Below are 11,638 nucleotides of genomic sequence, written 5' to 3' on the forward strand. Positions count from 1 at the left end.
CAGTAGGTATTAAATCTCTTTAATGTATTTAATTGATTACTTTTTCCCCCCACACAACTTGCTGTGGCTATCAAGGCCAGTGATTCCTGCCAAAACCAAAGTGAATGTCATCACTGGAGATTAGCTGAAGACTCAGTCTCAGATGTGCTACCTTTGTTCACCTAACAAAGTGCCCCTCATGGCAAACCAGCAATCCCCCCTGAATGTCCATTTACTGTAGGTATTTGCTGAATGTGGAGTAGGTAAATAGGCAAAGGTGGGCACTAAAGTAGTGAAGGTAATTTGGGGCTTTTTGTTTAAAGAGGAGGATTATCCATATGTGATAAAGCCCAAGACAGTTTGTGTTCTAGGGATTAAATAACCCTGGCCTGACTCATTTTTGTCACTGCCCATCAAAAACCAGTTCCACTGAAACTACACCCTAAGTTATTTAAGCAGGAAAGCCCAACTATTCCTGGTAAAAGAAACTGCTCCTTTTCTCACTGTCTAGGAAAGTATACTTTAAAGATATATATATATATATAAATAGCAGTTAATCTTTTCCTGGAGCCAGTGCTTGCTACATCATGTCCATTCCTGGTGCTGTCAATCATTATCCAGCCAGCACATTGTTCAGAAGGTGGAGCTGTCAGGCAGAAAGAATGAAAGGTAAGGAGAGGAAGGCTCCTGCTCCTTGCTGATGCCAAGGGTAAGTGAGATTATGTCAAACCTTTAAACAGAGTCCCCTTTCTCTGCCCCACCCCCTGCTCCTATATAACACACACTGCATTTAGCAATACCTGCTTCCACCCAGCCAGCAGTGGGGTGAGTGCTGCCTGCTCCCTCCTGCTGATGGATGCTGCAGCCAGCAGCCCCCTTGGGTGGCTCTGTGCTGGTGCCACCTCGCTTTTTGGGGTCACCATGGCCCAGAGGAGCCCGCTGGACAAAGCAAAGGTGCTGCTGTGCAGCCTCCTGCCTGCCTTGCTGTGCGTGGCCGCGCTGGGGGCTGGTGAGGGTCTGGGGGTGTTTGTGGCCATGTGCCTGCTCTGCTCCGCGTGCCTGGGGGACAGGGACCTGCTGCCCGTGGGTGACAGAGCCGTGCTCATCACAGGTAAGGTGCTGCCAGGGCACAGAAATGAACAAAACCTGCCTTTTTCACAAGTGGGCTGGAAAACTTCTTGTCCTCGGGTTAGTGCATGCTTTGTGAGAGTTCCTTTTATCCTTTTCTTTTTCTGCTCATTGTATTTGCTTTGGCAGAGATGGTTTTTTCCAGGTAAATAAGTGCTCTGAAATTAAGTAGAAAAGCATCTTAATAGATGTTATTATTTTTTTAGTGTCTCATTTAATCTTTACAAGTAGCTTTTTAGACATACTTGTGAAATTAACTGGTGCAAGAAGCACAAGAATACTTATGATGGTCTAATTTTTTAGGAGCGACATTAATTCCCGGGAGCCCTCAGAACACTAAATTCATTCATTGCTTTTGTTTACTTGAATTAATTGTGCTGGTTATGGATGTACAGTTGTCTTCTGGGTGTGTGTGTACATACTGCACATTGTGTCTATCATGCACATATTTCAGGACTGTGGTTTGGTGCCATCTCTTTGAAACCCTCTGTGAAATCATTTAGGAGGGAGTAATTCACTAGCAGAGAAAGTTCAGAGCTAATTAATTCAGTCTCTATTACCACTGTGATCTACTCAAAACCCACTTTTATTTTGCAGGGATGGCATTTTTGTAGTTTTTATGGCTTTTCTCCTGTTTCCTCTAAAACTTTAGGTGTTGTTTATTTAGATGTTGCTTATTTGTGTTAAATCAAACCTTTAAACTGGAGTGCCTGCCGACTGCTTTTTGCATTTTTAATTTGCTGGGTTTTGTTTTATTTTCTGTGGTTTTTTCCCCCTCTGGAATGCTGCATTAACTTTCTTTCGTTTATATATAGCAATTTCTAGCAGAATTTCATTTTGTTTTATAGGGACACCTGGAAATAATTTAGATTTGCCTAGCAAGCTTTAATACAGGGATTAAATATAAAAGTTGAGAGAGGACAAGATCAGCAGCCAGTGCTCCCCTTGCAGTTTATCTGCCAGCTGGGTTTCTCCCTGCAGGTGTGTCAGATGAGGATGGATATTGGTGTGGGCAATAGGGAGCAATCCTTTCCCACCCCTGCAGGCTCAGGGGATGTGCTTGCACTTGGGCATCTCCTTGCTCTTTGTAAGCCTGCAAATCTTCAGGAAAAAGCACTCCCTGGGAGCTTCTCTGCTCTGGAGTCTGAATTAAACAATATGAGGGAATTAGGAGCACTTGGGTACAGTCCAGTAAGGGAATGTGCTTTCCTTGTACCTGTTCTGCAACTGTCCTGGAGAAATGCAAGTTTGGACATCTCTGACAGCTGATTCATTTGAGGAGACTCTTCTTTGTCTTTATTGGAGTCCTATGCAATCCATCAAACCCTCCATCAACTGAAACAGAAGTTTTACTCAACCTGTATTTTGGTTAAATTGCTCTGATTGTGGTATTTTTTTCCCATACTAACTACAGGATGTGTGTCTCTTGTTCATTTGCAGGTGCAAGGTGCCTTTAAGTAGATTTTGGTGTCATTTTCTCCAGTTTAGACAAGACCTCAGGCAGGCACTTGGTGGAAAGTGGTGATTTTAATTATTTTTTCTTTTTCCCTCTGCCTTTCAGCCCCACAGGGCTGAGGAATGTGGCTGTGTCCTGAGCAGCTGCCAGGTATTCTTGAGAGCCTTTGGCCAGAGGCCGGAGCAAGCTCTGCTGCTCTCCCTGGATCCTGTCCCGTGTTGTTCTGGTCCTCTTTGGATGTTCCTTGTACCACTGCTGCTCTGCATCTTTTATTTAAGCCAGCAGTTCACTGGAGTACCAGGATAAGGGAAAAACTGTGCCCAGTGCTCAAAATACTTCTTCACATGGATAACTGTGGGCATGTGGGCAGGCTGGAACCATCGTTCAAACTGCTGTGGATCCTCTTGGATCCACAGCTGGAGCTCCAATGTCCTTAAACAGAAGCTCCTGGCATGCAAACACTTTAGTAGTAAATGCAACAAAAAATTAAATTATTACCATGATCTGAAGTAACAGGAGTTGTGAAACTCTGTCCCTGGTTAGTCTGTGTGCGTTGGGATGAATTTCTCCAGTTAATTTGGTCTTTCCATTCTTGGGGTGTGTTTAGCATGAGTTAATTGTAAATTCTCAGTAATGGGTCAGTCACAGTCAGCAGTGACTGCTTTCCTTAAAATAAGTCTTCTCATAACCCACAAATTATTTTTGGCATAGAAGCATGAGTGTGATTGGGAGGGAATTATCTTTTTTTTTCCCCTATGGAGACTCTTTGAATTCTAGGATTTGGAAGAGTAAAGCTTCTCTGGACTTCAATAACAGGTCTGAAACTCAAATCATATTTGTTTTGGAATAAAAAAACCAGGAACAAACCCAGCATCAGGCAATGATCAAAACAACTTTTATTGCTTTCTTGGAATTGCTGTGCCCATCCCAAGTTGAAGTTGCATTCTATTCTGCCCAATTTCAAGTTAAAGGTGCATCATAAAACTTAGGTAATATGTAGCTGTGTCTGTGTACTTTCTGGGAATGATGAAAGAGGAAGGATTTGATCTAAAAGTAGGGTTTTTCACAAAAAGAAAAAGAAGGAAAGTCACCCCACCCCCAAACTTAGACATCTGTTGTGTCTGGGATATTTGCAGGCTTCTTCATTTCTCTTTAGAGAATTCAAAGAATGCAGGTTTATTCAGTCAGGTCAGGTCTGGGGAACCTTCATGAGATATTTGTACTGTTCTGGTGTATCTTCAACAAATTGCAGACTTCAAAAATGCCAAAAAGCTGATTTTTTTTTTCTTCCTAGGAATTAAATAGAGCATGAGTAATTATTTTCTACTTTTTCAAGATGCACTGATTGACCCAGACATTTAGTACGTGTTTTCTTCAAGCCACCTGGAATTAATATTTTTTACCTTTCAGGACTAAAGCCCCAAGTACAAGACAGAACCCAGAAAAGAGGATCTAACATGCTTATGATGAGTCTCTTTGGCACTCTAATTCTATTGACAACATATTTTGAATGTAGGAGCAGACCTATGAATATCTCTGATATCTTTCCTGGTGTGCCAAAATCACAGACTAACCCTCAGAAGTTTATAGTAGGGTTAAGTGGGGAGTATTGTATATCTTTCACAAACAAGAAAATAGTAAAATATCTGGTGGGAGTTGCAGTCCTTAGTCTCACATTCAGATCTCCAGGGTTTGGGAACTGAACATTGCTGTAGTAAAGGAGATGCTGGATCCAGGGCACAGCAGCATCCAGGAGCTTTCTCTGCTAAGGTTACAGTGGAGGATCTGTAACCTTAGCAGATGTTGTGGAACAGGATGATGCTTTCCAGTGTAAAAACTGTATTAATTTATTAAACTCCTAATTTTTCTCCTAATCTTGTCCTCTGCAAAGCTCCTGAAGCCCAGTCCCTATGAACTCCTTCTCTGTCACTACCTGTCTCACTTCACTGGGAGGCTTGGTGGGGACATGGGTGATGTGTTTCTCTCCTTATGGAGTAAGTTTCACTGCAGGTGGGAAGAATGGAAACCAGAATTTAAATAATGAGAGAAAACACTTAAAATTAACTTAAAATTAACTTGGGGGTGTTGGTTGATGGGAAGCTGAATGTGACCCAGCACTGTGTGCTGGCAGCCCAGACACCCAACTGTGCCCTGGGCTCCTTCCAAAAACAGCAAAACTTCCAAAAATGGGCTTCAGGGGAGGGGGGATTCTGACATGGGCCTGCTGAAGTGAGAAAAGCCTTCCAGAGAAGGCTACAAAAATGATCAGAGGACTTGGAACACCTCTCCTGTGAATACAGGTGCAGAGAGCTGGGATGATTCTGGGGAGACCTTGGAGGCCCTTACAGCACCTAAAGGGGCTCCAGGAGAGCTGGTGACAAGGGCATGAAGTGACAGGACAGGGGGGAATGGCTTCAAACTGAAAGACAGCAGGTCTGGATCAGATATTAGGAAGAAATTCTTCCCTGTGAGGGTGGTGAGGCCTTGGTACAGGGTGCCCAGAGAAGCTGTGGCTGCCCCTGGATCCCTGGAAGTGTCCAAGGCCAGGCTGGGCAGGACTTGGAGCATCCTGGGATAGTGGAAGGTGTCCCTGCCCATGGCAGGGGGTTGGAATGAGATGATCTTCCAGGTCATTTCCAACCCAAACCATTCTGTCTTTTATTCTATAACAGCAGCAAAGTACTCTGTCACAGGGAGCGACTAATGAATCAAATTATTTGTTGAATATCTTTAATTGGTACTACACAACTGTGATCCCAAAGACCATTGTTTGTTTGCTCTAATAGTGCTTCCTGCAGCTGCTAGGTCATTCCTTTATAATGACAAAGCTTGGGAATAAGTTTGGAAGAGGCTAGAGAGGATAAGAGAAATTCTGATGCAAATTTCCATGAATTCAGTAGCTGACTTAGCACAAAAATGTCATTTGAAAGCTTTCTTAGGTTCTGAAAGCATTGGATGCTTTGCAGGTAAAGCAACAGTTGCTTAGTTTTGGCTTGGTTACAGTCTGTAATAAAAAGTGCTTATCTGTGGGATCTTGTGTGGTAGATGTGTGAATGAAATAATGCTAATTTTTGGAAGGTAGAAATAGAATCCAAGAATTTGAATCTGAAAGTTCTGTAATTGCTTTGCCCATTGGAGGTTTCAAATTAAAACATTAGGTAGTGTGGTGGGTTTTTTTGGTGTTTTTTTCTCTTACATGCTTTTGTTGTCAAGTTGCAGTCTGAATTTTTGTATAAAACCAAAGTAGGGCTTTATTTCTTCTCTATGTATAAAGTCAGAGCATCTGTCTGTGGCAGAGGGTGAGCTGATTCCACCAGCTCTGAGTCAGGAGAACATGGCCTGTCAATCTTTGAGGAACATTTAAAGGTCCAGCTCCTCAAACTTCAGAACTGAACCTTTCTTTCTACTGACATATGTATTTCAGGGACTTTCTCATCATATTTCTGTTTATATTTGCATGGCTTTCCAATGTGTGTATTTATTTTATTTATTTTTTAAAAAATGGTGTAGGACAGATGTACTTCCCAAGTTTTTTGATGTTTTCAGGAAGTGACACTGGGATTGGACACGCACTGGCTAAACACCTGGACAGCTTGGGTTTTGTTGTGTTTGCTGGGGTTTTGAACAAGGATGGCCCTGGAGCTGAGGAGCTGCGGCGCTCCTGCTCCCAGAGACTCTCTGTCCTGCAGCTGGACATCACCAACACCACTCAGGTCAAGGAGGCCTACCTGACAGTCTCAGAGAAGGTGCAAAATGCAGGTACAGCTTTTTTCTCCCCCCTTTACAATGGAAGTCCTGATGTAGCAGCTCAGCAGGTGCAGCTCTTTGCTGTTGGCTGCACCATGGCTTAGGTGTGTAGGACATTTCCATCCAAACTTCTGTTTTCTGGGATATGGGAAGATGGTAGTGACAGGTCAAGGAGTGGGGAATGTGCATCTGCAGATCTGCTCTGTTTTGGTCTGGAGTCACCATCCAGCTCACTGGTCTAATCCTTATGGAGTTCTTGTCCTTGTGTGTTGCAGTCTTGTGCTTTCTCCTTTTCCCAGGACTCTGGGGTGTCGTGAACAATGCAGGAATCCTGGGCTTCCCTGCTGATGGGGAGCTGCTCCCCATGAGCACCTACAGGCACTGCATGGAGGTGAATTTCTTTGGGGCTGTGGAGGTGTCCAAGACCTTCTTGCCATTGCTCCGGAAATCGCAGGGCAGGCTGGTGAACATGTCCAGCATGGCAGGTGAGCCGGGCTAAAGCACCAAATAAAGTCCTGGAGCAAATGCCCAGGAAGGTGTTTGTCAGTCTGGGTTGTCAGTACACCCAGGGGATAAATGTTAAGGTAATAAATCCAGAATTTTCTTTAGTTTGGCACACTACTCCCAGAAAACAGCTTTTAAAGAAGAGTTTAATGTGGCTAAAATATGCTGTGACAAAAAACTCAGTAAAATTCAGATCTTGTGTTCTAGATGCCATGAGAGATAACTTTGTGAGCTTCAATAGGGATGGGTAGTACATCACATTTTCAGTACATTTCATTTCAGTACAGTACATTTCTATGACATGTTCAGACAGAAGTCTGTGACCACCTCAGCTTGTGATATCTGCTGATAACTTGGAAGCTGTGTGCCTGTATTTCTCTAAAAATATTTTGGATGCCTTAGAAATACTTAGGCCTAACTTATTAGCAAAATGGTATTTTGCCATGAAAAAATTTTTGAAAAGGTTTTGAATTTTAACATATGCTTTTCCTTTCTTTCCCTAAAAGATATATATATATATATATTCATGTTTTTATAACATGACTTTCTATTCTAGGAGGACAGCTGAGATGCTAAGATGTAGGAACTAATGTAATACAGTAATGCAGTATCTGATAGCCAGCAGCTGAGGAGCAAGAATGCTCCTTTGAAAATGAGACCTGCTAGAAGCAGGAGGTTGTGCTGCTGGAAAGCATTTTGGAGTAAGAGCTCTTAGGGATTTGCTGGGTCATGTGGTCTCCACATTTTCCTTTGCCCTTCTGCATAGCTGGAGTCCCCTGAACCCTGCTGCATTGCTGGGGTGACTTGTGTAGGTGTTACCTGGTGTTCCCCTTATGCTGAGGATGTGGCTGCAGCCTGGCTCTGGAACTGTTTTCTCTTAATAATCCCAGACATGCTCTGTGTTTGCATGTCTGTGTTCGTGGTTTATTGCTGACACTCTGAGAAATCAGGGCTGAATTACCAGAAGAGCCTTTCTGCTGCTGCTCTGAGGCCAGAGCCCTGTTTCCTCTGTGCACCCAAGTGAAGCTCTCACTGTGGGTGTTTTGGGGCAGAGGTCTTAATTCCTTGTGAGAATCCCTGAACTGCCTTGAAGGAATAAATACATTTATCTCTGTACTGAGTAGTTTGGCCTTACAGGAGCTGATAATGACCCTGCTTAAACTCCAGCTCTCTGCAGAGATGTTGTTGCACACAGGCTGGTTTGGGTGAAAGAGTTTCCTCTTAACTCAGGGTCTGGTGGTCCTTTGGTAAAACATTAGTAGAGAAGTTAGTGAGGTCTCATTGTGCTGAATCTATTCCTGTGTAGGGGTCATTTAACTGGGCTCAGGTTAGCCTGACCTCAGAGGGAAAAGTATGTGATTCAATTGGCTCAAACCAATCCAGCTTATTCAGATGCATACAGAAGAATAATTAACATATAATTGGCCTGATTTCTTCAAGGGAATGGCTCTGTGTAAACAGCTTCTGTCATACCTTGGTCATCCCAGTACAATACCCAACAGCACCAGTGGCTTACCTGAAAATCCCCCTGTATCTGAGGTATTTTCCTTTAAAATACTCAAGCACATTGAGTTGAGTGTGTAGCATGTGAAACAGTCAGGATGTGCCCAACTGGCCCTGCAGGTAGGAGAAGGAGGGATGTGCCTCAAGGAAAGGCTTGTCCATTCTGTTCCCTGCTCCCAGCACAGCCTGTGGTGGCTGTGGTGATCTTAAACCTGTGTGGTGATAACACCAATCTTGTGGGGGAGGTGGGAGGGCTGAAGAAGATGCTCAAATCAAAGCATGTTTGGATTTTTCTAGCACAGAAGAAGTGGCAATCTGCCTGTTTTTGGGACAGAGGAAATCTCTTCATTTGGAAGATACTGTTTTCTGGAAGCTTGTTTTTGTAAATTTACTGGATGTTCTCTTAGCTTTCCCATCTGAACCAATGTTTCTGGGATTGAAAAAGATGGGATATAACTACAGGCAGGGGATCTGCTTCTAAGCTGGGAGCTCTCAGGGAGTCCAATCACTCATGGGGTGTGATTCCAGCTTTGGTTTTCCCCCACTCTTGCATTATTATTTCTCTGGCCTTTCTGGAAAGAACAGGAAAGAAAGTTGCCTTTATAAAGTTAGAATGACTTACCCTGTTCTAACTGTGGTTTATTGTAGGGGCTTGAAATTTGTGTTACAGTGACAAGAACAGGAGTATAAAACTACTACTTCACTATTTATATGAACTGAATCATTGTTTCTCAAATCAACAGTCATAACTTTGAGCAGTTTTTACCCTTAAATGCAGTCCAGTTTATTTTTCTTTCCTACAAGGTGTCTTACCAGGTGTTACTGAGCATAACTGCTATAAGCAACTGTTCATTTACAACTTTCACTCTTTTTTAACCTCTAACAAGAAGTGATTCCCTCACTAACTTGCCTTTAACCTCAGGGAGAGAGGTATAATTTTGGTTGTGCTATAATCTCCCTTGTAAATCGTGAAAATAAAGGCTGGCAAGAGCCACTGTCGAGGTTTATCAGGTTTCTATTGCTCCTGCAGGAGGCATTCCACTACCGAGGTATGCTGCGTACGGGGCATCCAAAGCAGCCCTGTCCATGTTTTCTGGAGTAATGAGGCAAGAGCTTTCCAAATGGGGCATTAAAGTCACGGCAATTCATCCATCAGGCTTCAGAACAGGTCGGTGCTTGACATTTTGGGTTGTTCTTTCTGCCTCTCCTCTTTCCCTGTAGTTCAGCAGCCTCAAACAGAGCCCTGGGTTATTCTCAGGGGTCGGATGATTTTTGCCATTCTTTATGTGGGTTATGGAAATGAAGTTCAGTGTTTTTTTGTGAGAATGTTCCCTCCAGCTCTGCACACTGCCTGCCTCCCCTCTCCTGGGCAGAGCTTTGCTTTGAGACAGGGCAGATTTTGGTGCCTTCCCTTTGCCCCAGCTTTGTTGGAGCTGACAGAGCAGCACTGTGTGGCCAATTTGAGTGTTAGGGCTCACTTGTCCTGCTTGGGAGCTTCAGGTCCCCCCTCACTCCTCCCTTCCTCAATATCAGAGCTCTCTTTATTGGGTTGTTCTGTCTTGCATGGCAGTATCTGCAGCTGTACCTGTCACCCTGCTTGCTTGCTGTCAATATCCTCTGATCTTTCCTCTCCGCTCCTTCCCTGTGTGCTCCTGCTGCTTTCTGTTCTAAATTCTCCTCCTTCTTCAACTGAGCACTTTTTGCAGAGCCTGTCCAGGTTCCAGACTCATCTCCTGCTGCACATGCCTCACTGCACCCATGTCTGCCCAGAGGATTTTTTTATGTCAGTGTAAATCACATTGGTCTTTTTCACAAAATGCTACTTCCCTGAATGCTTCCCTCCTGGGAAGGGTCCTGGGTGGCTCTGGGCTCTGACAGTTTTGTGTAGCCAGTGGAACCTGCCTGAGACTTCACCTTCAGGGCCCTGCTTAGCTGTTCTCAGGTTTAAGGGTAAAATTGAGTCCTGGAATTCGAGATTTAATTATATTTTTAAAGATTTTTTTTTTTTTGCAATGCTTAATTTTTGGTAGTTAGGCAACAATTCTGTTGGAGAAGCCCCTGCTTTCATTCCTACATTATGCAAATAGGGGGACAAATAGATTAAATTACAGTTCTAAATCTGTCCTAATAGAATGCTAATCCTTCAGGAAACTAGTTATTTGAATACTGGTGTCTCCTGTGAAAGGGCAGCTTAGCACTTGGCCAACCCAAGTGAATCCTGTTCATCTTAGTTTGCTGTCCTCAGTTTATAATAAATACTGATTGGAAACATTCACAAAATGAATCGGGACAGAATGGCAAAGTGGGGAGGAGGTGGAAAGAAAAAATACTGTTTTGGCTGTGAGAGAGCATTTTTAGGTAGAGCAGGGAGCCATGTGGGGCATGAACTTTGTGCTTTTTTGCGTAGCACAACACACTTGTGCTTTCCTCCTTTTCCAGCTAAAAGCACTGGCTGCTGACCAGCTGTGGTGTTTGTTCTTCACTGCCCCACTTTAGATCAACTCTGCCAATTAATGACAGAGTTATTTCTTTAAATCCAGCCCCAAGCCCACTTGCTGTCCTGTGATGTTTCCACTGCAGGTATCGAAGGCACAGCGGAGCAGTGGGACAGACAGGAGAAGGAGCTGATGGAGAACCTCCCTGCAGACACCAGGCAGGCCTATGGAGAGGAATATCTCCTGGGGCTGAGGAATTACCTCCTCCACCTGCCCTCCCACTGTGCCCCCGACCTGTCCCCAGTGCTGGGCTCTGTCCTGCACGCTCTGCTGGCCAGGAGACCCCAGGGCCTCTACACCCCTGGCAAGGGGGCCTACATCCCCCTCTGCATCTTCTGCTGCTTCCCCCTCTGGTTCTATGACTTCTTCATCAGCAAGGTGCTGAGGGCTGGCTCTGTTCCAAGGCAGCTCAGAACACCAGGAGATGAAGGCAAGAACCTCTGAGGTGTCCACTGGTGTTTATCTCACTGGGTGAGGTAGCTGGGAAGAGCTCTGTGCAGACACTGCTGCTTATTGTGCTGTCGTTGTTAAGTTGCATTAACGTTAAATCTTTGTGTTGTGGATAAGCATAAATAGAAAGCTATTACCAGACAGGGCATTTTTTGAGGAATTTCAGTGTTTTCCTGTTGTCTTTGTATCCTGCTTTCCATATAAGGTACCTCATAAAATTATATAGTTCCTGTCTGCTTCTAAGGGCATCACCAACATGCAGAGAGATGCAGAACATGTTTTGTTGAAGCAAAACAAAAACCCCTAGAGAGTCACCAACCTTAAATTTTGTAAAAAGTTAAATATATTCCTGTTGTTGAAGAGACTTAAAACTGGG

The 11,638-nt window shown here is 43.9% G+C and overlaps 1 protein-coding gene across 1 annotated transcript; it reads left to right on the plus strand.

Moving 5' to 3' along the window:
- The first annotated feature begins 831 nt into the window (after nucleotides 1-831).
- On the plus strand, nucleotides 832-11,256 carry HSD17B2 (hydroxysteroid 17-beta dehydrogenase 2). Its single transcript, XM_041400908.1, has 5 exons — nucleotides 832-1,090; nucleotides 6,110-6,322; nucleotides 6,610-6,795; nucleotides 9,348-9,485; nucleotides 10,898-11,256. Exons 1-5 carry the CDS (start codon nucleotides 832-834, stop codon nucleotides 11,254-11,256), a joined length of 1,155 nt encoding a protein of 384 aa, XP_041256842.1.
- Nucleotides 11,257-11,638: the final 382 nt, after the last annotated feature.

Source organism: Onychostruthus taczanowskii, unplaced genomic scaffold, assembly GCF_017590055.1.
Source record: "Onychostruthus taczanowskii isolate IOZ18803 unplaced genomic scaffold, ASM1759005v1 scaffold18, whole genome shotgun sequence".
Classification (NCBI taxonomy): domain Eukaryota; kingdom Metazoa; phylum Chordata; class Aves; order Passeriformes; family Passeridae; genus Onychostruthus; species Onychostruthus taczanowskii.